Source organism: Clarias gariepinus, chromosome 17 (assembly GCF_024256425.1).
Source record: "Clarias gariepinus isolate MV-2021 ecotype Netherlands chromosome 17, CGAR_prim_01v2, whole genome shotgun sequence".
Lineage (NCBI taxonomy): Eukaryota > Metazoa > Chordata > Actinopteri > Siluriformes > Clariidae > Clarias > Clarias gariepinus.
Window position 1 is genome coordinate 6,731,971 of NC_071116.1, and position 27,164 is coordinate 6,759,134.

Consider the following 27,164-nt stretch of genomic DNA (forward strand, 5'->3'; position numbering starts at 1 on the left):
TAATTTAACATCTTAAACTTCATAAGTTTCATTAATTTAAATTCTGTCCAGCGGTCGATTTAAGACACGCCCACAGTTTGACGCATGCGCAGTACCCTGTCGTGGGGGGGGTGGTTATAATCTGGCACATGACTACTCATATAACTTCACTTCCACTCAACATTCTGATTTAATTCATGTCGCAGGTTTAACTTCAATGTACAGATAAAACCTTTCTTTTATTTATATAGATACATTTATCTAAACAGTGTGTTCAAGTTATGTACTGCATTTCACTTATTGGTATCATTAATTTATGCTTTTTTCTGTTTGTAATTAGTATTATTACTTGTGACGTATATACTTTAATTGTATTCTTTATATATATCTATTTTTTTTTGTTCTGAGCATTACACTAGCACCTTTTTTTTTTTTACCATTTTTCTACTTACTATATGTAAGATATACAGTGTGCAGTCACATCTACAAACTGTCTGTGTTACTGTCACATTTGCTGTTGAATATCTCAAATTTCCTTTAGGGTAAATATAGTATCTATTGATTTATCTATATTATGAATCTATCTATCATTTCTAAATCTGCCTAATTACTCAACCAGCGGTAAACCTAGGGCAAAAGGTGGGGTACACTCTGGACAGGGTGACCATCCATCTCTGGATGCACACACATGATCTTTCACACACTACGGGCAATTTGGGAACTCCAGTTAGACTAATCTGCATGCTTTTGCACCGTTTAAACTATTATGCATCATTAAAAAAAAAAAAAAAAAAAAAACACGACTAGTGTAATTGGAAAATAATTTGACTTTACACGTACCACCACCCTGTTCCCGATTACTTTTCCGACTGCGACAACACTAATTACATACATCTTATTTTCATCCTGAATTCAAACAGACGAAAGTTACACATGCACAATGCCCATGTTATAAATTCTGGTTTATTATATTCAATGGCAAGGGTTTTCACAGAAGCTAAACCGCCACGGTTTTTGTTATTCCTGTACGCAGCTGGTACTGAGCCTACACCACCGTATTAGTTGCATAATGTAGAAGACAGCGTAGCAGCATTTATATATTATACAATATACTGAAGTATATGAGGACACACTATCAGCACCAAGTAAAGGAAATCACAAGCGCAACTGCTGATGAATTTTGAGACACAAGGCAACTGAATACACACACACACACACACACACACACACACACACACACACACACACACACACACACACACACACATCCTTTGGATGAATCTCCATTCATAATTGCACACAGCACAATTACAAATAAATGCAAGTGAAAACAAGAGCAGAGCTTTTGCAAAAAACAAACAAAAGTACTCAAACGAAGCAGAAAAGAAAAACAAATCGGTTTCCTGGGGTCTCTGGAACGTGGTAACACGAAGGTCTGGCACAGTCGACTATGTTTATATTTATATATATTTGAGGTATTACAGCGTATAGACTTCAGCATTACATGTATACATTAGATACTGTACATGTGTTAAAGTCACAGGATGAGGGTTTGAAGTGGTTTTTATGCAGAAAGGACTAAATATTCACAAATTATGCCTGGGTTTTATTACCACAAGAGACTGCACTGTCACATGACCATTCGACATTGACGTTACCAGAGAACGGCAGCACAGACTGAGCTACAGTAAAAAAAAAAAAAAAAAAAGCCTCAAGGCTTGAACATGTCCCCATGTCAAGGTTATAACTTAAAATTTGGTTAACACACAAGAATAAAATTCCTTTAAATAAAAATACATTTCGTAATACTGATGCTGTTAAAAAAAAAACATTTTTTTTTTCAAAAGTGACGGCGGGCGTGTTGAAATGAAGAGGATGGTAAAAGGCGAGCGGTTTAGTTGCTCTCTTTGGTGGTGACGGTGACGAGCTGCTTGGCGGCCTTGGCGATGTCATAGGCGCATTGGATGAGCTGCTGCGTGACCAGCTGGGAGTCGGCGGGGCAGGAGTCGGGCGGGGCTGCTCGCTGGCACTCACCCTGAAGTCGGCTGGCGCTGGAGGTCAGCAGCCGCAGCGAGCCGCGAACCATCTCCGAACTCGGCCTCTAAAAAAAATAGAAAGATGGCAGATGGTGATGTCAGTTACCAAACCCACAGTTTCAACTTAAGCTTTGGAGGAAAACATGGCTTGATATAAATTTTTCAATCGAAAATATACATGTAAAAGAATATAAATCTGGCCGGTATTTACCAAGCGTCTCAGAATAGGAAAACGCTTCTAAGTGGCCAAAAATTCTTAAAGTGGTGCAATGCCGCTTATTTTACCGTTTTGCTTTTCCACTTTTTAAAACTACAAAACACCCAATATAAAGAAACGCCTACTATGTGTCGTAAACCTTAACACCACATGCTTTCCTAGGAGCAGTAATTCTCGCTGAAAGTAAGCGTAGGAAGCTTCCTAGATAATTTTTATGTCCTACTCTAAGAAAGGAATATCTTTAGTCCTAAATGAACTTTGAGCGCTATTCCTAGGAGTGATCCTGAGACACTTAGTAAATACAGGCTCGGATATTAGTGCAACCAAATAAATAAAATACAAAAAAAACTTTATGGTCAATAAAATAAACGTGGATTCCAATTTATTTATGTTTTTAGCAGAGCTGATGCAGAATCAGCAGTTCTCTTAGTCTATATGATATTCTTCATATTAAACAGCTTCGATGAGAAATCTAAACAAAATCAGGTCCATACATCTTGGAACAAAGCTTTTACAATGCCGGATTGAATTTTAAATTTCAAAAGAGTTTTAGCTCTAATTTAAGAGGTTTGACTAAAGTGTGGCATTAACCATTCAGGAATTACAGCCAGTTTTACACACACAGACACACCCTTTTGTGGGGAGTCAAATGCAACAAACTAATAAGATTACAAACATTTGGACTACGGTGCACAAACTCACCTTGGGAAAGAGAGTGGCCATTTCAGTCACAGCTAAATGAATCCTTTCAGAGCAAGGCACGAAGCTGGACGAGAGAGAAAAATAAAAGTCATTTAGTGGACGAATTAACATTTCATGGGCACACGGCACACGATGCAGGATTTAAAAAATATATTTAAAAAAAACTGCATTCAGAAATCTTAACCATATAATGCATCTGAGGCAGTACTGTAAGTGATGTGCTGAACCTATTCATTTTCTATAAAGGTCGAAACTTTCAATGCAAAGTTGAACCAGGACTTTTGACTGTGCAGAATAACAGAACACAGTCATGCGAGTAAAAACTCTAAAAACTATTTCTCTACATAATGCATTGGATACCATCAAGGTAGAAAGTTGTCTCAGTAAAATAGAGCAACAATCAGGCTGCCTGCTTCATGCCTGAAACACTGGTCTCCCAGGAACTCCATTAATGGCCCAATTATGTGGTCATGGCTCGGAGCGAGGTCAGGACTGTAATATGCAAGTGTAAATCTGTAGATTTTCAGGGATCACGTGTTCCAATCGCTGAACATTTAAATGAACAACTGCAGAGGGCTCTAAGCATTATTCATAGACATACGACTTTCTTCACTGTGCTTGAAGTCTTCTGTAAATGTGAATCAGTTTAATGCCGTCATTCACAAGAAGTTTCATCCCATGTCCCAGTTTGACTTGAACACCACACGAGCAAAAGAAGAAGGAAAAAAAAAAAAAAAAAAGAACTTCCTCAACGTGAGTCACAGACACACAAACAAAAACAGTTCTGAGAACAGCTCTACAATTAGATTGAACCAGTTGAGTGATTTTAAACTGATCTTAGAACTGTTTGCGCATCTCAGGCTGCGGTTCTGGAATTTGTCAAATCAGGCACGCAGAGTAGGTACTTTGGTACCACAACACACTTTAATGATGAATATCGATGTAGTTATATTATAAGGCAAGATTTTTCATTGCCATTTTTGGACAATAATAATTGCCACCAGTGAAGCTATTAGGATAATATTTAGTTCAATTGAATTGAAAGTTTATTAATATCGCACCTAACAACTATCAAGTAGAACCTAGGTGCTGAACAAAGTGCAAATGTTCAGATTATAGTAATAAAATTAGAGTTCACAAAAAAGTCATAAGCAGAAAGCACAGTCGTGTTAAAAGCAGGAACTAAATGACTTGACCTCTTTACGCATGAGGGATCGGGGAACCCTGAGTGAGTCGGTGAATCGATATTTCTACACAACACAAATCTAGACAGAACAGACCGATGCCGTCACCTCTCCCTTAAGTGGAAACATTACTAACTTATAAATTTATTACAGAACTTATTATCAAGACATGCTCGGTGTCGCCTTAATGCAAACGGCGACTATTATGATAACATGCGATGCGGTTATAAATGGCAGCTGCGCCTGACACACTCGCGCCACTCGGCATCAAGACAAAGGAGCCGCTGTGGCCTCCGAGCAAACAGTACCAGGACGAGTCAGCCTGGAGCTCAGCGCAGGGCAGCAGACCACTGAAACAACCCGGGCTGAGGGGTCCACCCACCACACATACACAGAGAGAGAGAGAGAGAGAGAGAGAGAGAGAGAGAGCACAGATGACCGAAAGTGAAAAACATAAGATCATTCAAAGAAATGGATTTTCCAAAAGCATGCATTGGTCTCCTCTCAGTTCTGCTTTATGTACGACTGAAATAATAGTCATGACAGGAACTTCAGATAAGGAAGTAGAGAAAGTCGGTCAGGTCCGTGTGTGTGTGTGTGTGTGTGTGTGTGTGTGTGTGTGTGTGTGTGTGTATATATATATATTTTGGATCACCTCTCTTGTTTGTTCTCCTGTGCGGCTCGTAGCAGCTCCTGGATATTCTTGGTAATCTGCTCCGTCTTGCTGATGACGTCTTCGGTAGAGGGCAGCACCGAGTCCGTCTCGCTTTCGAAGTCACCTGATTCAGGGATGGCTCCCTCTCCAAGCCGGACAACGGTTCTAGGGACACTCGGCCTAGAACGAGTAACGTTAATGACGCGACGTCATTATACAGTCCAGGGGAGACAACTTCTTCTGGATACTAGAAGATCTGATGCCAGAGTAAAAATTCTTCTCATGCTATCACACAAGCCTGCTATTATATCTTCCTCTGAAAAATGATCAGCATCATTATAAATCGATGAAAATCAAAATACACAGTTATAACAACAATACGAGGGGTGTATTGTTATTATAACTATAATTAGGTCAACCCGGAACTTGTGATGAAATTTCTAGTAAATGAAGGCGTAGAACCAATAAAACCAAGCACAGTACGGTGATGAGACTCTCAGCCGCACTAAAACATTTGAATATTTTTTTTTTTTTTTTTTAAATAAAAGGCCGTATGCCCGTGAATGACCGACTCGGCACCCACGGCAGACGTTCCCGTGAACATTTAGCGAGTGAGATGTCTGATCCTTGAAAATCACCGATAACTTGTTGGCAACTTGCGGAAAAGACGCAAGTTCTCTGTGGGAACCGTAGACACACCACTTGAACAAAAACCCGGCTGGAAGTTATCGTCAGAATTCTGACCTCGCTCCAAGCCATTGGCACATGCTTGGGCTATTAAAGGAGTTCCTGGGAGGCCAAATCATGGCAGTCCGAACATGTCTACAGTGTTCTGAGAAAGCTTTCTACCTTGATGGTGTCCAAGCACAAGTGAAATCCTGGGATAAGTGCATTAGTGCAGCAGAGAGTGCAGATTATATACACCAATGGTTCTCAAGTCCAGTTCCAGAGGACCACCTGTCCTTCATATTTACTGTTTTTCTCGGCTCTATCACACCTAGTTCAATTAAAGAAATTGGCTAATTAGGTGAGAGCTGAGAAAACACTAAAACATGCAGGACAGGTGGTCAAGTGTAACTGAGAACCACTGATATAGAAAAATAAAGCTAGTTGTGTTATTCTCCACAATCAAAAGTCCCGGTTTGACCAGGTTCGAAACAGATCTAGATTTGAGTTTCAAATCCTACCTGGAATCGTCCTGCTCAGCATGATTGGGCGTGTTATCGTAATTGCTCTCGGACGTGCTGCTCTTTCCCTCCACCCTGGACCCCTGTCGCGAGAGAAGAAAAGTGATCAGAGCTCAGTCTTTAAACCACAAACCTGCTTTGCCTCAATGAGATTTACAGAGTATCACTACAGGGCTTGCAAGAGACACAGCCATGTTAAGAGCAGGCCAGGCTGCAGCAGACATGCTTTCCTGATTAGTCTCAACACTTCATCAAATCACTACAGATGTACACAGGGCGATCCAAAAGCCTCAAGTCCACTACTAACAACTGTTCAGTTATAAGAGAAATAATAATAATAGTCTTTCAAAAATAATAATAAGCGATTATAATAATAAAAGTAGGTGAACACTGGATTATGATATTGGTTGAATTTTTAATTTGTCATCTGGTTGTAAAGCCAATCACTGGATTATGTGGAATTTATGTCCTTGTTTTGTTATTTGTGTGCTAATCTATCTATCTATCTATCTATCTATCTATCTATCTATCTATCTATCTATCTATCTATCTATCTAAAATACAACTGTAAAGTTGGCGTGTCTGTACATTGAAAAGATATTTGAGAAATAATTATTTAGGAGAGATGAGTAATATGGATTGTTTGATACACGCTGATAAGTGTGTGTGATTAAATTCCACGCGAACAAAGTCACAGGCACATCTAGTATGTTATAATTTCTATAGTAAAACCAATTCACAAAAAACTTCTCGGAAAAATATTAATAAATAACACGGTCCAGTTTTCTGTAAGAACACTAATTTACATGTTCGGTGAATGAGTCTCTGGTGTCGGCTCTTTATAACAGTAGTTTTTCCACCACAGGAAAGTCCTCTTTCACCTAGAGAGAAGGTTCTGGCTGAGAGCTGCTACATTATAATGCAATTGGAGGACTAACATGTTTGACAGACGATCTACGTCAGAATTTTAATCAGGAAAAAAAAGAAAAACACAGAATCGACTGAATTGATGGTAAATTGCGAGCATTTCTTCTTCTTTAAAATTCAGTTCACTCGTTAAATCTACTGAATATCTCCTTATGGGATGCTGTACTTCTGTTTGGGTTATACAATAATAATTACAACACTATTCCGACCAATCAGGACCCGATTACACTTGAGGACACTGGGAAATTACTTTAAACTACTTCTAATCACTTCCATCCAAGATAAATAATTCTCCTAATCAGGTTTTTTTTTTGAGTCCAGAGAAAGCAAAAAACAATAGAGTTGTTGGTGGGAGACTGAGGACACTTTCACTTTATCAGGCATTATCGTCCGTGCCAGAGCTGTACAGTGAGCGGGCCTTCACAGTCCTTAAAAATGCAGCAAGCACAAAGGAGCAGTCTACTGCAAACCCTGCATCTCTGATAAAGAGATCAGTGTAAACTAAAACAGTGGTGTGTGTGTGTGTGTGTGTGTGTGTATACAGATGGGCTGCATGCGTATCTGCATAGAGCTGAGGAAAAGAAATGTGATGCAGTGGATGAAGGTGGGCTGATGGAGGAGAAGGGAAAACGGAAAAGAGAAAGGGAGCCAGGCAGTAGAGGAGCGAGTACTTCACCCTTTGGGCTCGCTCGTCCCACGCCCACGACAGGGTGGAAGGGAAGGTGGGGAGGGAGGAGGCGCCCATGGAGGGACCCTTCCCAATCTAGAAAGGGTTCAGATCAAGTTGGCGATTTCCATAAAATAGTATGAATGAAATTAGTGCTCTGATAAATAAATATAAAAACATGGCCTGGGTCAATGGGACAAATCACATGAACAGAACACACACACACACACATATATACATACACGCGCACATAACGCTGCGATTTCAGGCTGAAAATCACACTCAAAGCCACAAATCGAGCATGGCGTGCTCGCAATATCGACTGCAACTTACACCAGGAGGGAGGGGCTGGAGGGCGAGGCCGCCAGGCTCGGGATGCGCACCGTCTGCTCTGGCATGGTAGTGCTTCATTCCCGAGCCCGTCTCGTACATGGACATGGTTCTGCCTCCGCGGGGCGGGGCCCGTCGCTGCTGCTCCTGCGGGTGCACCATGCTGTTGGCGCCCTGCCATTTCAGGTTGCTGTTCTCGTTCTGCAGGGAGTTCAGCTGGAGACGAAGCAAACACACACGCGCAGACGTTTGTGCCTTTAACCTTTATGCTCCGGCCAGATCATTACAGATTTGTTTTTTTCCCCTCATTAGAATTTATTCGAGTATTTTCCCTTTGCCTTTCATCTTTTATTTACTTACTCTCACACACATCACAGGAAAGTGACAATGTCTCCGCAGACACAACCTTCGCTCTAACTCTGTGTATATTAGAATGAAGATAAAGGCAGAAGTATTAAATATTTTTAATAAACAAGCTAAAACGATACCTGGAATTCACGGCAACCGGTGAACCAAAAAAAAGAAAAAAAAGAAAAGCTAAATATTCTTGTTTTTAAGTACGTAGTTTTTTTTTTTTTTGTACCGTTATATAAATTGACAATTCTTAGGGTTGGGAATCACCAGGGGCCTCCCGATACGATACTAACACGATCTCAGGTGCCCGTTCGATTTATATTGCGATTCTGTAAGTATCACGATTTTATAAAAATACAGCTTCTATGACACCGTCAATGTGCAAATAACTTAACTTAGAGGATCTTAGATGATCTGGAAGAAAAATCTGCATGATTTTTACTACCCCAAACGCAAGCATTGACAAAATGTTTAAATAGTCTTAACAAAAAACATTTTTAGAGTCTTTGTGGCACAAAAAAAAAAAATCGTGATACATTACTGAATAAATTCCCCCACATCTCTATGGTCATTATAGTAAAGAAGCTTTTTAATGTTTCTTTATATAAAAATCACAATGTAAACATACAATAAAACTGGACAGTTAATGTGTCTGTATATTAAGGATATTTGCAGTAAAAATTATTTGGGTATGTAAGACGAGTAATAAAACACGAGATTTTTTTTGTGTGTTTTTTTTTGTCTGTCTGTCTGTGCACGTCATGTTAAAACTACAGGTGTATTTGGCTGAGCTCGAGATAACACACAGGCTTTGTTTCCTCATAAAATTTAAATTTAAATAGAAAATACCCTCATATCATATGCCTTTTATATATATAAAAAAAAACGACCTTGAAAAAAATCATTAGTTCATCTCAAAATTCAACAGTACTTTTTAATACGCGCTTATAAGTGTGCAATTAAAATCTACATACTAAACGCCATCTCACACCGACACGTCGCACACTTCACGTAACGTACAAAAATTTTTGTTCATTTTAAAATACAACAGATGGCGCTGTACATATTTTAACACGCTTATTGAGTGTTTAATTAAATTCCATGTAAACAAAGTTGCAAATAGATCTAATCAATACTTAATATTAATTATTAGCAAGTTCAAATCAATCTAATATTATGGTAACAAAATGTATTATAATTATACACAAAAAAAGGTTAAATCTAATCTCTCTAATGCATGTTTTTTTAATCCAAATCACCCAAAATATTAGCGCCTCCTGAATAACCTATAATAAACTTTACAGTAGTGCTACTGTAAAATCAACGGACGTGAGCAGTTATCGAGTCATCCGCGACTCACTCAAAGTCAGAGAGAGCGAGCTGTAAAACGAGACAGTGCATGAGGACACACTATCTGCCTCCTCATCTAAAATGCTTAGCAAGCAGCCCCGAGCCAGCAGCTCAACAAACGCAGATCAGATAAGCGCAGCAGCACCGAGCTAGCAGCGTTTCCCCGCACCCAGCTGAAGCTCGATCGCGCAGAGACGCTAGGGGTCATCGGACGAGCAGGGTCACACACACCTTGCTCTGCATGTGCCTGAGCTCCTCGCTCAGGTGGCAGTTGACCTTGAGCAGTTGCTGGATCTTGGCCTCGGAGGCATTCAGGGCGTTCTTCACCTCCATGAACTCTTGCATGGTGATTGGGCCGTCTGAGAGGTCGGAGGACTCCGAGCTCTGGTGGCAGAGAGACAGAGACAGAAAGAGAGAGACGCGGAGAAATTAACGCAAGAATAAACAGGAGTTCCTATAAAGTTTATTCATGCGTTCGTCCTTTTTCCTTATTTCAGTAAAGTGGCTGCTGTTACTGTAGATATACCGCTTCAGTCTGAGGTGTGTTTATTTTTGTCCTGTTTAAAAAGCTGCTGATCTATTCTTAAAATTTACAGTTATGTCAATCCATTCCTTAAACTTCAACGGACTCATCTAATAAACTTCACCAAAGTACTGGATGAGCGCTTAGGAAAAATCCAACGGGAACGATAAACCGACCGGGGAACGGCGAGCGACAGGGTAAGCGTAAGCAGTTAAGTAGCACAAGCTCCGTTGAAGAGAAATGCAAGATACCACACAGAACAGCAGGAGGAGAATCAGGATGATTCAAGTCGATGATTTGAGCCAGACTCCCTCAGCAACTTGAACACACAAACATTCATAAGAAAAAAAAAAAACCTTGGTCCGTTCGTCCTTCCCAGAGCCCGGCTCTCGCTCTGCGTCTTCATCAGATGCCACGCTGTCGTAATCGGGCTGTTCCGGCTCTTGGCTCTCGCTCCCGAGGCGGCTGCCGATATCTTTCAGAATCAGCTCCACGTTATCTAAGGAAAGATAAAGGAGAAAGGGTCTGAATATTTGCTTTATCTTTATGCCGTCTGTCAGCTATTTTAAAACGCAGAGCGCGCACAAACAACAACAGCGGCAGGCTGTGTCATTATCTTCCTCACAGGCGAGCACTGAGGTCCTGGTCAATGCTCTTGTTACAGCTCACCCGGACTAGTCGAACTCTATTTTATTTTGCATCCCCAAAAACATTTTACAGTGTTTATAGGGTATTCATAATTCTGCGGCAAGAGTTATCATTAAATTATGAAATATTAAAACACATTTCCAGCTCCTTTAACAAATCTCCAGGTATCTTATCGTTTCTCATTTAACTTTTAAAGCTTTCCATACTGTTCCTCCAGGGTGACTAAACTGATCGCACCGTATGCCTCTGCTTGATCATTGTGATCTTTCTTAGCTGGCACTCCATCTTCAATTTTTTACAGCGTGCTCTAGGGTGGCGCAGAGGCTCTGGAGAAAACTCACTTTGAACAGTCGACACTGTAACTTCAGCTCCGAGTTTAAAACAGCTGCCAGGACTCATCTAATCAAATTAGTAAATCAACTTTAGGTTCTGTTTTATGTAGAACTCATTAATTATTTACTTGAGATGACAGTGTGTGTGTTTAAAGCCACCGTAGCAAAAATGATGACAGAAAACTGTTTGTAACTAAAGACGGATTAGAAAAAAGTCGAAGTATGATCTTATGGATTGTCTTTGTTAATCCTAATTGTCTAATTTTTATACTTTGCATTTGTTTCATTTATAATTATTTACTTAATTGCTATTTTTAGTGTTTAAAATTTCTATATTCAGTGTAAAATATCTTGTAAATAATATATCATTATTAATATTATTATTATCATCATTATTATTGTTATTATTATTATTGACAGGATGTACAACTAGAACTGACTAATAGAATGAATTTACAAGGTTTGATATTATTATTAAAATACTTTATAGCAAATACAAAAGTAAAAATAAGGATCACAATAAAAAATATGAGTTAAAAGAAGACACTTTCGTCTCACCCTTGACATCCGGGGAATTGCCTTGCTGGCGGCGCTTCGCGTCTGTTAAAATGTCTATCACGAGCGTAGCGAACTCATGAGCGTTGAATCTTGCCAGCTTCTGTCGGCCCTGTGTTGCAAATAAATAAATAAATTACTCATATGTGAATATAAATTCCAGTATGAGCATATAAAGTGATAAGAAACTAATTAAACTATAAATAATATGTATAATACAATGCGGTTTAATTCTCCATTCTGATAAGAAAATGTTAGAAAATGTTGACTGATTTCCTATAACAGAACAAGAAAAGTCTCTGATGTGTGTGGAAGCTGCTTTGGGACAGTCAGTAAGTTTCCTGTCATGAGAAGGTCTACAGGACATATACTTATTCTGCAAAACGAAACCAGAAAAACTTTTACAATTTTTAGCAAAAGTGCACCTAAAGAACCTTGTGTAAAGTCTTTTGGCCAAGATCATATATGTGATCACATATAATGTGATATTTCTTCATTTATTTTATTATCATCATTACTATTATTTTTTTAAATTATTATTAGTTGTTTTCCACTACCCTTTAAATCCTTTACATTCTAACATAATATTATATTGGTTTAAATAAATTAGTTTAATGTTTACTATGTATCTGCCATAAAATAGCCTGTGAGACTGATATGGCAATAAATCCTAATACAAACAAACAAACAAAAGTCTACAGGACTGAAACCCTGTGTTTCCAGGGTCATGTTAATAGTAAGACAAGCAGAGGGTTTCTGTTTTAATTTATTATTTTTTGACTAAATTTCCCAAGGAAAAAAATTCTAATGACTGAGTGAGTGTTTAAAGCCACCATAGCAGAATTGATGACAGAAAACCAACCAGGCCAGAGATCAAAAATGTTTAGTTATACAACTCCATCACTTCTTATTTCTCTTCCTCATTTACAGCGGTACGCTGTCAATCACATGACGTGTAACAAGGAGGTGGAGCTAAACATGCTAACCAGTAATCTGGAGTTAGGGGAGGATTTTGTTATTTTAATGCCAAAACCTGTTTTACACACTGATTTTATTTCTGTCTACTTAAACGCTCACTTACGTCATCAAACTCACACTTACGTTGTGCTCAAACTATATTTCCTGCACATGCTCAATATCACAACATTCTGCTCGCTTAATCATAAGTCCTTTTTTTTTTACATTCTGACGACCTGCTTCTGATTGACACATTGACACGTGTGTCATGGTGTGTCAAACACCTATGCGGTCTGTGTTGTTTTTATCAGCATATGGTAAATGTCTCTCAAACACACATGCTAAAAACTAAAATACATCCTACTGTCTGATCAGAGACAGGCATGTGCAGTTCTAATTGGGCTGTAACTTAAAGTATTCGATAATTTAACCTGCCGTGTTGATTCAAACTGTTACACAGAGACACTGGAAATGTTAGGAATAAACCCTAACAACAATACATTTTACACTGTAAACTATGTATTTAATAACAAACTACCTAACACATTTACATTTACTTATGCTGATAAAATAATAATAATAATAATAATAATAATGTTATAAACGAACACACATGTTGAAATTCTGTAATTGTCCGAGTGTTACTTATTAATTATTTTATGTATTACTGTTCAAATCCTATTTATGTTTAATAACTTTTCACTTTATTTACATTAAAATAGGAAGAGGTGACTTTTATTTTTATTATTAAGAGAGTTGAAAGTCCTGTGCAGACAACACTTTTTTTTTCCTTAAGTGCAATCAATGTTTTTTGTTGGAAGAAAAAAAAACAAACAGAGCGAATCGTGAACTCAATTCCAACGAAGAAAAATCATGATTCACATTTTGTCAGGAATGGTGCAGCCCTAACCAGCCCTAACCTAAAACGTTTTGACATCTAAAATGAAAATAACACTACACATATCGTTTTTTACCTTTATGCTATGTATAAAAAAAAATATTATGTGTTTCTTTTATGAAATCAATGAACTGCTACAGAGAAAATGAAATTTTATTTCTGTATGCAACAAAAACATTTTGAACAGAGCTGAAGGTTACTTTGAAATAAATCACTCTGTCTATTCGAGTCCTCCTTGTATTTATAAAATAAAAAAACAAACTTAAATTATCCACCTGGAGCAAAACAGAAATGCCATCTGCTCCTGTGTGCCATCATTCTTTTATCGCGCGTACTGGAGCGTGCAGTCAGCTGTCAACCTGAATAAACCCGCGGATCGAAACGCTCAATAAACCATGTGACAGTGGGTTTCGAACATCGGCGGGTTGTGACATGTATTTTGAGTGGCAAAAAATTTAACAAGTGATCCTGTAACATTAAAACATATTTTTTAAATATTTTTTATTTATTTTTATAAATCTTATTTATAGCTAAAGTATTAATTTTATTTTAGCTATAACTAATTTTATAGTCTTGCTTCACATCTCATTGCATCAGAGCATCCAGTCATTAAATATTTTCAGTTTAGATGATGTAAAAAAAAATTAAAAAACAAAAAAAACAAAATGCAAGACGATATGAATAATTTATAAAACAATTATAGTATTTAAAATATTTCTATATAAAATATAATATTTTAATAGTCAAATATAATAGAAACAAAAGTAGTGTAAACCACTTTAGACTGAAAGCGATTCTCTTTCCAAGCCATTTAATACTTATTACTCAAACAAATCTGTAAATACAAGCTGCATTTTGTGTTTTTGACATCGCAAATTCGACATCACTGGTTTACCTGGTTCCTGGTGGACGAGTATTCAGGGTTGACTGGGAGGAAGGGAACCACTGTGGTCTCAGTCACCAGAGTGCTGTGGTTCTGCGTCGCGAGCCACACTGTAATCATACATACAGCAAGACGAGAGATCATCAACGTGAACATCAGAACGCTTGTCAATACTGGAAACCACAGTACTAACAGAACATTTACCTCTTTTTCACTTTTGCCTTTATGTTCCCCCTACGCAATGTGTGTGTGCGTGTATATATGACCACAAGGTAGACCACTTAATGTACTGACATACTTAATGACTTAAGTATTAAACACATGCTACAACAGGAAAGAGAGGTCACATGGTTACTCTCTGCATGTCCTGTGAGCCACTTTTTAAAAAGAAATTGTGTATAAAAAGTACAAAAATTGGTTTCGTTATATGATGTTTAACAGATTGAACAATTGAGTCGAATAATAATTTGAACCAACCTGCATCAGTTTCTCTTCTGTCCACCTCATCGTAAACATCCATGGCCAGCTCTTCAAACTGATGATTACTGAGCTGGAATTAAAATGAATAACTAATTAATTAATTCATTAATTGAAAACAAAATTTAACTTAATAAATATAAAAATAGAGCTGTTAGGATGTTACAGTTTCACGACTAGACAAAGCACAATAATTGCACCATACTTTTAATTTTTCTATTCTTGACAAAGTGACAAACACCACAGAACAAAACACTAAATTTTTGACATCACTTTACTAGCAAATTCTAGTTTACTAGAAATCTGCTTCTAAGCTCTTTAAAAAAAAAAAAAAAAAATCCTTCCCATCACACAGTAGACTGTACATGCACAACACAAGCCTGGTCATTGTGGGACTTTAATAAACATTGAAAATTTCTTTCAGCATTAAAGATACATGAGGTCGGACTACTCGCCATTGCTATGCATAAAAGACAGTATAAAAACAGTATGCTGATTGTGCAAAAGCTTATCTAGCAGAAAGGTCGTCACTTCGGGGTCTGTGATTCGAATAAAGTTTTAGCTGAAGTTTTGCTGAATCAATCAGAATTTTGAGCAGCGTGCTATTCTTTCCGATTCAGTTCTAAAGCACTTAACGTTTATTGTCTCATTTCTCTCAACCAGCCATATTTTTTCAGGTTTTGATCGATTGCATGATTACAAACTAATAAAAAGGTTCTAATGTAAATATGCTAAATGTAACAGGAGGAAAAGGTTTGTATATCGATTTTAGACCAATTAACATTTGTAAGTTTCATTTAAAAAACGTGAATCGATTCTGAGTCAAAAACTGACCTCAATTCTTAACTGAATCGACTAACAAAAGACTGATAAAAGTAAATCAAGATTGATTGAACCGCTGCTCTAGCAAGCAGATGGTTTAAACCAGTGTGATATAAGTTGTATTGCTATTCTGTATGCATCACAGTTTTATAAATATCCCAATTCGATGATAACCTTTTTTTAGATTTTGCTACAATTCCAAACAAACTTAGCAAATAATTTGGTCTTGCCACACAGGATGCTGTGCTGCCTGATATTGTGTGAATAAGAAAATTATTTTGGGTTCAGTATGGCAATACATTAGTGATGGGTTGTTTATGAACGATTTGTTCTTTTTGAAAGGATCTTTAACATGACTCAAAGGAATGAGTAGTCTCGGAAAGCGATTCGTTAATTTTCTACTCGGCGCGCATGCGCAAATCATCGAAAACCTTCGTAGGTTATGTACTGGAAACAGAATTAAGCGATTCTTTTTTAATGACTCTTCTACTTCGAGTTGTTCGTTCTTTTGTCTATGTGTCCCATAGAACGAAATAAACTAAATGACTCAAAAAAAAGAATCGTTCATTTTGATGAACGAGATTCAGAGAACCGAGTCACTGAATTGATTAAAACTTCCCATCACTACAATACATGAATCACCACACACAAAAAAAACCTGATACAGTCAACCCCTACATAATGGTGGTTCAGTGTCTGTTCGCGGAGTTTTCCTTGGATCTAAATATTTTTTTCCCTTTTGTCATAATTTTTCATGCGTTTTAATGCTAAACTATTAAGTACAACACAATTTACTAATTTTGTTACATGAATATTAATGTAAATTCAGATAGATTTCCTTATAAATTATAATACTATATTTTTTAGTACTAAAAGCAAGGTTTGGGATAAAGAATTATTAACGTATTTACCTTAACGTATTTACAGTACTTATGCCAAAAAAAAAAAGCATACCAAAGAAAACACGCTTGCATGAATTACAGTACATATACAGTAGGAGTAACATCGGTATTTTAAATTCCAGCACTGCAGACGACACAGCAGTACAGTACTGTACAGTATATGAGTTTATTGTTTTGGAAGCATATTAAAAGGTATACTATAAAAACTATAAAAATCGTCATTTACAGGCATTTATTTATTTATTTTATTTTTTTTCCCACACCCAAAATTTAATCCAATATTTCATAATTCGCAGATGCTCTAAACAACAAAACCCCCACCAATTTCGGGGGTCAACTGTACATCAACGAATAGATTTTTTTCCCCCCAGATCTCTATTAATCCAATGAATAATATGCTATCATGGATGTCAGATTGACCAAAAACATGTATAGTCTTGGCCAGAATTCAGAAATCTGCTTCTATAGTAAGATGACTATTTATCCAATAAGTCTGCAGTCTGACTTACAACACATCACGAGCTCTCACGATCAAATAAATCCAATCTAATATATTGCAACTTAACAGTTATGTAACTTACTGATTGGAGTTTCTTTTTCGCAGCTTTAGCCAATTCAGTCAAATCCAGAGTGCTGCATCAAAACACAGAAACGTACACTTAAAAGAAAACTCTATAAACCTTGCAAATGTCTCAGTTGAAAGAAAACATCAACATCATAATCTTTTATACTTACACATTCCTTATCCGTTTAAAGTGAGCAAGAAGGAAAAATCAAAAGTTACACTAGATGATTTTTTAAACATAATAATTATTCCAATATTCTATAAAAGTTAAAATCTTACCTGTCTGCTATCTGAGGAATAATGAAATGCTGTCCGTTTTTGTGATCTGAAACCAAAAACAAGCAGTGCATATGGTACATTTTAATAAATCTTACATTTCCACTGGCTGCTTAACGCTAGATCAGTCCCATTATTCACACTTCATGTTCTCCCGTGACCCTACACACAGGCTGGGATTTCTTTTATGATTCACTGCCTTGAGTAACGAATAAATATAAGTATTCAATACATACAGGTCTGAGTCAGGGATTAAAATATAGGTTTACAGTGCGGTTACCTGGTTTTCTTCCACACAGGTAGAAGGCTAATCTGTCGGTCAGTTCGTACTGGATCTCCACCAGCCTGTCGGCAAGGTCCTGATGTCCTGCTTGCCTAAAACGACAAAAGAAAAACCCTTAACTATTGCATGGGTTAAAAAAAAATTATAGGAAAACGTAAGAGACAGACATGACATTTTAAGCAATGTTTCGTTGTAGTCAATTTTGTTCTCAGTTCTTGAGGTTAGATATCATATAATCATATATTGGATTTCCTCAGCTTTATTTTGGGTCTCATGGCTTAAACCTATGCTTGGGTCACTTCCTGCAGCTAAGTCTATTCAGGAAAAAGAGAAAAAAAGAAACTGCAATCGAACCATGCTAGTGTGTGACTGCGATGCAAGACTGATAAAACCTCGAATAACCCGAATACAGGAAGTAAACAAATCATGCTGTGTGGTTTTAAATGCTAAACTGATCTATACTCAGCCCTTTATGGTACAAAGGGAAAAGAAAAAAATGCAAAAGGGGCATAGAATAGAAAAAAAAAGAGAAAAAAAAGAAAAACTACAGTGATGTGCAGAAGTTTGCATAAAGTAAGAATGTTTTTAAAAATATGTGTTAATAGTCTTTCCAATTAACAAAAAAACAAACAAACAAAAACACTTATTTGGTCTGACCATCCTTTGCCTGCAAAAGCAGACTTGCCACTTCTTCTAGACACACGTGCACACAGTTTTTGAAAAAACTCGACAGGTAGGTTGTTCCAAACATCTCGGAGAACTAACCACGGATCTTCTGTGGATGTAAGCTACCTCAAATCCTTCTGTTTTTTCATGGAATCCAGACAGACTCCATGATGATTGCTTGAGATCAGGGCCCTGTGAAGGCCAAACCAAACAAAGACAAGGGGGTAGGTCTTCTTGAGCTTCACTGTTGCCTGCAGACACTCCATTCCACATGTCCTTCAGCAAACATTCTGCCTTCTGCTACTGCCAAATATTTGAAATCTTTTACTCATCAGTGCAAAGCACCTGCTGTCTTCTTTCCGCACCACAGATCTGACGTTTGAAAGTCGTTTGAGTCTCTTTGCCTTGTTTCCACGTTGGAGGTACGGCTTTTGGGCCAAAATTATTTCATGAAGACGGCTCGAGAGAGGGATATTGCAAATGCAGTACCTTGTATCTTGAAGCTGTGCTTTATCTTGCCATGGTGTATGACCTGTGACATGAAACTGTCTTCCACAACCTCACCTTAGTAGCAGAGGTTAGCTGTGCCTCAGCCTGTTACCTACACATATGTGTCTGTTTCAGTTAATGACCAAGTTGACATGGTATGAAATTAAAAAACTTTTTCACACCTGCCCAAAATCTTTGCACAGTACTGTACAGTATATTAGATTAATTTAATATCATTTTAAAAACAATAACTGCAAATACATTATGTGGAGTTAAGAAATCCTGCATTCTACATTATGATTAGATGCAATAATTCAGTCTCATTCATGATTGGACAGAAACCTAAAGCATGAAAACGGGAATTAAAACATGACTAAGTTTAGAGTTTAGTGCAATTTTTTTTTTTTTTTTTTTAAGAGTGCAATATTTCTTTATTTTAAATGTTTAATGCAATATTTTTAAGTTTAAAAAATTTAGTTTAATATCTTTACATTTTAAAAGTTTAGTGCAATATTAAAAAAAATTATAATAATCTCAGTTTCAGTCTAAACCACACTTGGGTATCATTTTTTTTTTCAATGATTATTATCATCCAAGTCTTGCAGGTTATGGAATTCCCATCTTTTTTAGGCAAATCCTGCCTTCTGCGTTGTGAGCGGTTGCAAGAATTGCATCTTATCTATGACTGGTTAGATCTTCAATATGTAAAATGCAAGCTGATTCAAGCAAACTGATTCAAGATCCTAGTAAAGGTTTGGACGTACAATGAATGTTTACCATTTTTCAAATCAGTCAGTGTAGATACAAACATTTTTTCAAATATATATTTTACATAAAATTGCCATTAATCAAAAGATTATTTTGCTACACAGTAACAGCTTGTCTACTGATATAAGGGACACGGGGGGGCCTGGAGCCTATCCCAGGAGCCTTAGGGCATAAGGCAGGGTACACTCTGGACGGGGTGCCAATCGATTACAGGGCACACACACATACACACACTTATTTTACACACTACGGGCAACTTGGAAATGCCAAATAACCTAATCAACAGGTCTTTGGACTCTGGGAGGAAACCGGAGTGCCGGAGGAAACCCACCAAGCACGGGGAGAACATGCAAACTCCATGCACACAGAGATGGGAATCGAAGGTGCAAGGTGACAGTGCTAACCACTACACCACCATGCCGGCGCCTCTCTCTCTCTCTCTCTCTATATATATATATATATATCTATATTATATATATATATTTATCTATATTATATATATATATATATCTATATTATATATATATATATATCTATATTATATATATATATATATATATATATATATATATATATATATATATATATATAGAGAGAGAGAGAGAGAGAGAGAGAGAGGCGCCGGCACGGTGGTGTAATGGTTAGCACTATATTTTATATATATATATATATATATATATATATATATATATATATATATATATATATATATGAAAAAAAAAGAAAAGCTCAAAACCTTTTTTTTTTCTTTTCCAAAAGGATTGTTTTTCCTCAATGCACTTAGTTCATATCCCTTTAGAGGTTCCACAGTCTCAACAAACAAGGGCAAAACTGAAGCGTGGCAAAAATTTGATATGCCGTGGATATTCTTTTCTGTATCTCTTCATGCACTGTTTTTCCCGTTTATCTGATATTTTTCAAATGCAAGTTGACAAAAATAAACTAGAATAGCATCTTTTTTGTGGACATAAATTATTCAAACAATATCCCTTGTAGCATGCACTATCCTGCACAACTCGTAGGAAAATAGTTGACCTTGCGTAATCGACGGGCGTGTTCCCGCTGCTGTCTGGAGCGCCGGGGTCTGCGCCGTAAACCGTGAGAAGCTCGGCTTGGAGAAGCTGACCGGCTTTAGCCGCCACGTGTAACGGGGTGTTCCCTTTCTCCTGCGGGAAAACAAGAGTGTAGATACCGTTAATGACTTTCAGAAAATGTAGTGTAGACCTGTAGCAACATCATGCTGCACTGTGCTCAGTTCTAAGCCTCCTACACAGCCGTTCCTATTTCGGGTAATGGCTGCACTTTGACCTACATATGAAATTGAAGGTCATGATCATATATACCCGATCCTGATCCTCTAAAATATTTGTGCGAGTTTGCAAGTGTAAGAATTGATACGGGATTGAGACCAAACGGTAGTCACACTAAATATTGTTTGACTTACCTTCTTCTTCTTGTGATATGATTGATATAATTCGATCTCGTCAGTAATTTGACATTGAGTGACTTTGAAAAAGGAGAACTGAAACTGATCAGGCACAAAAGTACAAATCTGCAGTGCTTAAGGACTCTTGAGGGCTTTGTTAAACAGCCTGGTGTGTCAGACAGTGAAAGAGATGTACGGGTGCAGCATGCGTGGCAAAAAACCCGACCACGCTCCTGCTGCAAGCAACTGATTAAAATGTGGTGCATGCAAACTTATTAACACTGCTTTTTTTGTCACCTTAATAAGCTGCCTACATGCGAAAAAGCGCCAGATCAAAAGACTGCATTGGCACATAAAGTTTCAGCACCACTGTTAAGAACTGCTCAGTGTTTGCTGAGGCACTTCTACATGTACGCAGTCGAGAGTTTAGTAACCACATGAACCCAAGATCATCTCGAAGATCAGCTGATGATGTAATCATGAAAGTCTTCCCTCCTTGATGTACTGTTTCTTGAGAAACTGTGTTATGTTTTTTTTTTTTTTTAACACATTACCCAACAGGTTCTTGAGAAAGTTCTTTGCATCTAATCTTATGTTCCTACACAAGTGCAGCGATTATTATTTTTCAGTCTGGTTAGCTGCTTCTGAAAGCAAAAGGACTTGCATTATACTTGAATTATTATTGTGAAAATAAAATCTCTCAAATCCCTGGTAATTTCTTTCCCCTGGTCATTGTATTTATTTTTTTGCCATTGAAAAAGCTTCTTCAAAATTGATCACAGTTGCTGTTCAGATCATATTTCTCATGACTTGCAGATATAAAATATCGCAACCCGAGTTAGTCTGGATCACTGCGGTAAAAAAATCAGAGAAAAATAAATAAACGCAGCAGAAGCTTACAGGATGGAAAAAGTTTGCCTGCGCTCCCAAAGACAACAGCCTGAGACACGTCTCCAGGTTCCCGGTCCGCACACTCGAGTGAAGTTGCTGCCAAAAAAAAAAACAGAATCAAACTTCTAATTCAGTATCATTTGCTCAGGGTTGAGAGAGATGAGCATCTTACACATGTACTTATATGTTACATATACAAAAGAGGAAATAGTAAGAGGAGAGAAAAAAAAAAAAAGAGGAAGCGAGTTTTTGTTTATGGTTCTTACTTTACTTAGATCTTTTGCAGTCACGCTGTCGTCCTCGCGGCACGGCATTCGATGAACAAAAGCCAGCATCTGATATTTGGCTTTTATGAACTCGGTTTTGTTGGGACTAAAGACACAGATTGAGAGACAGAAAGAATTAAACACTTTTATTAAATTATTTAAGGTGGATGTCCTGTTAAATTCTTGATTATGGTCTGTCATTCGGACAACAAAGTTTATTATAGGAAGTTTTTTTTGGAAGGAGTCTCCAGTGTCGGTAGATCTTCCCCATCTTCCCTTCTCTAGTCCCATCACCTTAAATAAACCCATGAAATGCTTTCTCCCTTGTCCTCCTTCTCCACAAATGTTTCTCAATGTACTCAACCTTTCCAAATTTCCACTGCTCCTCCTCTAAAAGTGTCTGAAATCTTTCCTGCTGTGTTTGTTGGTGAGGTGGAGAGGAACTGGTGATGCAACAAACATTTGCAGCTGCTAGAATGCAAGCGATAGCAGGAACCAACTTCCTGTTTTTATGTTCCATAGCATACAGTACAATGCAACTGGATGTATACAGTACTTAAAGTTCTGCAAAAAAAAAAAAAAAGTCTTGCGCTACTCTCATTTCTTCATATCAAATGAAATTAAGGAACTGTTTTACTGTGACAGGCTGGTTGTTTATGTAACAAACAACCTCAGCAGCGACCTCATTTCCCCTCTCGTCTGTTGCAACCGCTCAGCATTCAGCATCACCAGTATACTAATCACCGGCCTTAACAAATTAAAAAAAAATCCTGTGAAACCGATCAGGTACACAGATTGGACTAAAAATGAGAGTCCTTCAGAAATAGTTCTCAAAACTAGATTGAAAATACGAGAAAGTTTGAGTTTTTGGAAGGAAAATATAAACAAATGAGGCTCAAGGCTTTTGCACAATACTGTACAAACGGAGGAGGAATAAACCACTTCACGACTGAAAAGAATTCACTTCAGGGTGGTAACAGGATTTCCAGCCAACCTGAGTTGTTGACGATTTTTCCTCTAACAGGATGCCACCTTAATGAAAACACGTCAAACTGCATTACACTTCCCATAACCCAAACTCAAACAGGCACATACAGTACTGTACAGGATGTACCAAGTGGAATGTTTAGAAATCACTTACTGCACTCTGTCTTGCGGATTGGCTTTGCGTTTCCCGCTCATAATGGAGGAAGGGTCCAGAAGGCTGTGCTCCCAAATCGAATTTGCGCCGTTGTTATATAAAGTCTGCACCATCTGCGAGGCAAACGTGACATTGTTTATGGGTTAGACAAGACCCACTAGATTCAACAAGACACGGATTCGTATTTGCACCGCACAAGGAAGGAAGAGCATCATGAAAGAGGCCACAAGACCAAGCCACTCTGCTTTATTCTATTTTTATTGGAGGAACTGAGGCACAATACTTCATTTCCTGATAACGACCGCAGCAGGCAAGGCGAAGCGGCGTGGCAAAAAACAAACATAAAAAAAAAACAAAAAAACAAAAACAGTACCTGTAACTGCGAGGCAGGCCACGGCGTGTGCGTCAGGTGGCGGACCTGCGAGCTGTGGCGACCCAGACCCCGGTGTATGCTGCAGCACTCGTCACAGATAAGGACTCCTCTGTTGATCGAAGCCCATCGAGGCTCTAAAAAAACACAAAAACACACGTCTGTATGAGGAAGACGTATTAAAACAGGAGTTTACGTCTTAACATATTTTTTGTTTTCTGTATGAATCTGACATGGCTCATCACAACTGAGATTCACAGATAAATACGTTTTCTTTTACATGATCTGGTGTTCCTTCAGCGGCGGTTTAACAGTTTGCTTTAAAATTCCTCATCTTGGGTTAAATTAAATTACAACATCCAGAAGTTAAACACTTGAGTAAAGTTGTCTTATAACCTATGTGATCTTTTATTTTTATTTATTTTTTTGACTTGTTAATATATTATTTGGACTTACTTTAAAATAATATGCAGCTCTTTACACTTGCACATATTTTCCATCATTATTACTAATAATATTACAACAACACATAATGAGTAATAATAACACCATAGTCCAAAAAAAGACACCTGTATTGCGTTATGGGCCAGCCTCCTTCATTGTGATTGGCTACGAGTTTCTTTGATTACCACACTAACTTTTATCATAAAACAAGACGGACACTGAAATCAGCCAATCGTAGCCGAGGGGCGGGATTACTTTGAATACGGATGGGAAAAAGAAGAAAGAACGACGGATTGAATTTGAATCAGAGCGTATAAAAAAACAAAAACAAAAAACATGATTGTATAGATATAGATATAGAAATATAAATTGATATACATTTCAATATCAGATCGAAATATCTTTGTCGTAGAGTTAAGCCAGAAAGCACAGGGTATCGTGTTTGCTATCGCTTTAGCCAGCTGGCTAACCAAGTTCCATCCTTTCACCAAGTAACATCCCATAATAAAATAAGCGTTACTCAGCTTAAAACAGTTTTTCTTTTTAGCCAGCTAGAAATAAGAGAAGCTGGTTCCTACCAGAGGCGCTGCAGTCAGCGCAGATTTCCCTGTTGCGAGGCCTCATTGACATCCTTTTACTGCAAAAAACTCCTTGAAATCTTCTTCTCCTTTCACATTCGGGGGATGCAAAACTTCTGATTATTTCACAAGAAAGATAATATGTGGTGAAAAAAACAAGCGTAGGATATTAAAAAGTGGAATAAATGGAGACAGTTCCGCCCTTGTTCTCTGCCCCGCCGATACAGCCTGATTTTTTTTTTTACTTCCGGAATGCAGAGGTGACGAAGTGGGCGTGGCGACTGTCGATCAAACCAGCAACATGAGGAATTATTAATTATAAATATTATATATTTTTATGTATTATTATTCTTATTTAATTATTTATAATTACTTGAAATATATATATATTTCAAGTAATTATAAATAAATAAATAAGAATAATAATTAAATAATAATTAATTTAATAATAATTAATTATTATTCTTATTTATTTATTTATAATTACTTGAAAAAAAATACATATATATATATATATATATATATATATATATATATTTCAAGTAATTATAAATAAATAAATAAGAATAATAATTATATATAATTATTATTATAATAATTATATAATTATATATATATATTATAATTATATAATTATATTAAATATATATAAATAATATTATAATTATTATAATAATAATAATTATTATTATTTTATTTATTTTATTATAATTGTATGGTAAACCATACAATTATAATAAATAAATAAAAATAATAAATTAAATAAATAAATAAAAAATTACAGTGTGGTCAAGCAGGGCACAAGGCGGGGTACACCTTGGACGAGGTGCCAATCCATTGCAGGGCACACACACATACACACACTACACACACTCACATACTCATTCCCCAAGCATTGGGAGAACACACACAGGTGCGAGGCGACGGTGCTAACCACTCCACCACTGTGATGTATTTAGATATTTGTGTCATTATTATTACTGGATGCAGTGCCGGTCCCAGGCCCGGATAAAATGACAGGGTTGCGTCAGGAAGGGCATCCAGCGTTAAACCTTTGCCAAGTTGTGTCCGGATCGGACGGTCCGCTGTGACAACCCATCAACGGAAGCAGCTGAAAGACAAACAACACCATTCTTATGCTACTTCTACATATTATTATTATTATTATTATTATTATTATTATTATTATAGAATAAACTCAAGCCTAACTTATTAAGTACACCTAGATTGAGTACACCTTTTTTTCCTATAAAACCAAAAAAAAAGCCCACTTCAACATGCCACGTTTGGTCGCTGTAAGATTTAAAAGCAAGAACCCAAATTGTTAAGTTTTAAGATAAATTTAAATAAATTTTGATAAGTATTATCCCTTATGATTATCAACCTACACCGCAGCTTGATACGCTTACATTTACATTTACATTTAGGCATTTGGCAGACGCTCTCATCCAGAGCGACTTACAAAAAGTGCTTTAAAGTTTACACCACTGGGTAGATACTTACACTGGGTTAACTAGGTTACCGACCCGTGTTCCGAACTGGAAAAGGGACAAACACACATGTATGCAAGATGTGTCTGAAGTTTTCTGTTTATTATCAGCAAAGAGAGAACTTTTAAGCTTTCGGCCAGGTGCCCTGAGTTACATACGTCCCATACATCAAAAAAAATAAATAAATGTGACAATCTGATCATTATGATCTACACACATTTTTCTGGCTTATGGACATTTCCATAATTTACACTAAACCCAACATTTCAACGTAAAGACACCTCAGTGTGTGCTTTCAAAAGCATGAAAGCATTTGAGTCAACAGCACCAATGTCTAGACTGACATACATCAAAAGAGTCAGAAATACCCTGCATACCAGATACCTTTTTTATGAAAGGCAATAATTTACCATTCACCGTTTTGTGGCACTTAATTTCATCATCTGCTCTGGGGGTGAGGAGCTCCTGGGTTTTGCTGCTATTCCTGACGGTTACACTTGTTTAGTTTCATTCCAGTATGGTTAGCTGTTAACCGTTTACTGTCATGGGTCACACAATGCAACAACAACAAAAACCCCCATTCTGTCTCTCTGAACAAAGGTACAACAGTTTGAGGTCAGGTTTTGGGTTTAGCCATCAACAAAAATAATCGAATCAACTTTTCAATCAGTATAAATACATGAATTATTTTATCAACACAAATCTTTCAGTCAGTTCAGTCAGAACACTGTTGGGTTTCTGTGTATAGAGTATCGTGACTTCTTTTTCAGCTGCTGGTGAGAAGGGCAATGGGAAAGAGCAGGGGTGTAAGCTCAATTAAAAAATTTTGAAGGCCACTGCAAATCCTTAGTGTCTACTTTTATATCCTTTTAAATCCTAAGTGTCTGAAGGAACGATATCGAAGGTCTTTTCTCCCTGCTGCTCTT

General features: G+C 37.2%; 1 protein-coding gene across 9 annotated transcripts; it reads right to left on the bottom strand.

Annotated features, from left to right (window-relative positions):
• Positions 1 to 923: 923 nt before the first annotated feature.
• On the bottom strand, positions 924 to 24,980 carry git2b (G protein-coupled receptor kinase interacting ArfGAP 2b). Of its 9 annotated transcripts, XM_053516218.1 has the most exons (20): positions 24,749 to 24,980; positions 23,730 to 23,863; positions 23,357 to 23,469; positions 22,216 to 22,321; positions 21,959 to 22,045; positions 20,668 to 20,798; positions 17,707 to 17,801; positions 17,430 to 17,475; positions 17,167 to 17,218; positions 14,862 to 14,934; positions 14,397 to 14,494; positions 11,650 to 11,758; positions 10,468 to 10,610; positions 9,820 to 9,972; positions 7,888 to 8,100; positions 7,564 to 7,650; positions 5,961 to 6,043; positions 4,774 to 4,953; positions 2,935 to 2,998; positions 924 to 2,080 (listed from the first exon to the last, which is right to left on the bottom strand). In XM_053516218.1, exons 1-20 carry the CDS (start codon positions 24,798 to 24,800, stop codon positions 1,874 to 1,876), a joined length of 2,226 nt encoding a protein of 741 aa, XP_053372193.1. In that variant the 5' UTR covers positions 24,801 to 24,980; the 3' UTR covers positions 924 to 1,873. The 9 variants fall into 9 exon arrangements, with proteins under 9 accessions (XP_053372193.1, XP_053372195.1, XP_053372194.1 ...); XM_053516220.1 differs by lacking the exon at positions 9,820 to 9,972; XM_053516219.1 differs by lacking the exon at positions 7,564 to 7,650.
• Between the last annotated feature and the right edge of the window lie 2,184 nt (positions 24,981 to 27,164).

Excerpts from the sequence above, each read along its gene's own strand:
- git2b (XM_053516218.1), bottom strand. The coding sequence starts at position 24,800 with ATGTCAATGAGGCCTCGCAACAGGGAAATCTGCGCTGACTGCAGCGCC. Across the intron at positions 14,495-14,861 it reads CAGAAGAGAAACTGATGCAG|TGTGGCTCGCGACGCAGAAC; the intron begins GTTGGTTCAAAT and ends GTATGATTACAG. Across the intron at positions 11,759-14,396 it reads ACTCGTCCACCAGGAACCAG|GGCCGACAGAAGCTGGCAAG; the intron begins GTAAACCAGTGA and ends TTTGCAACACAG.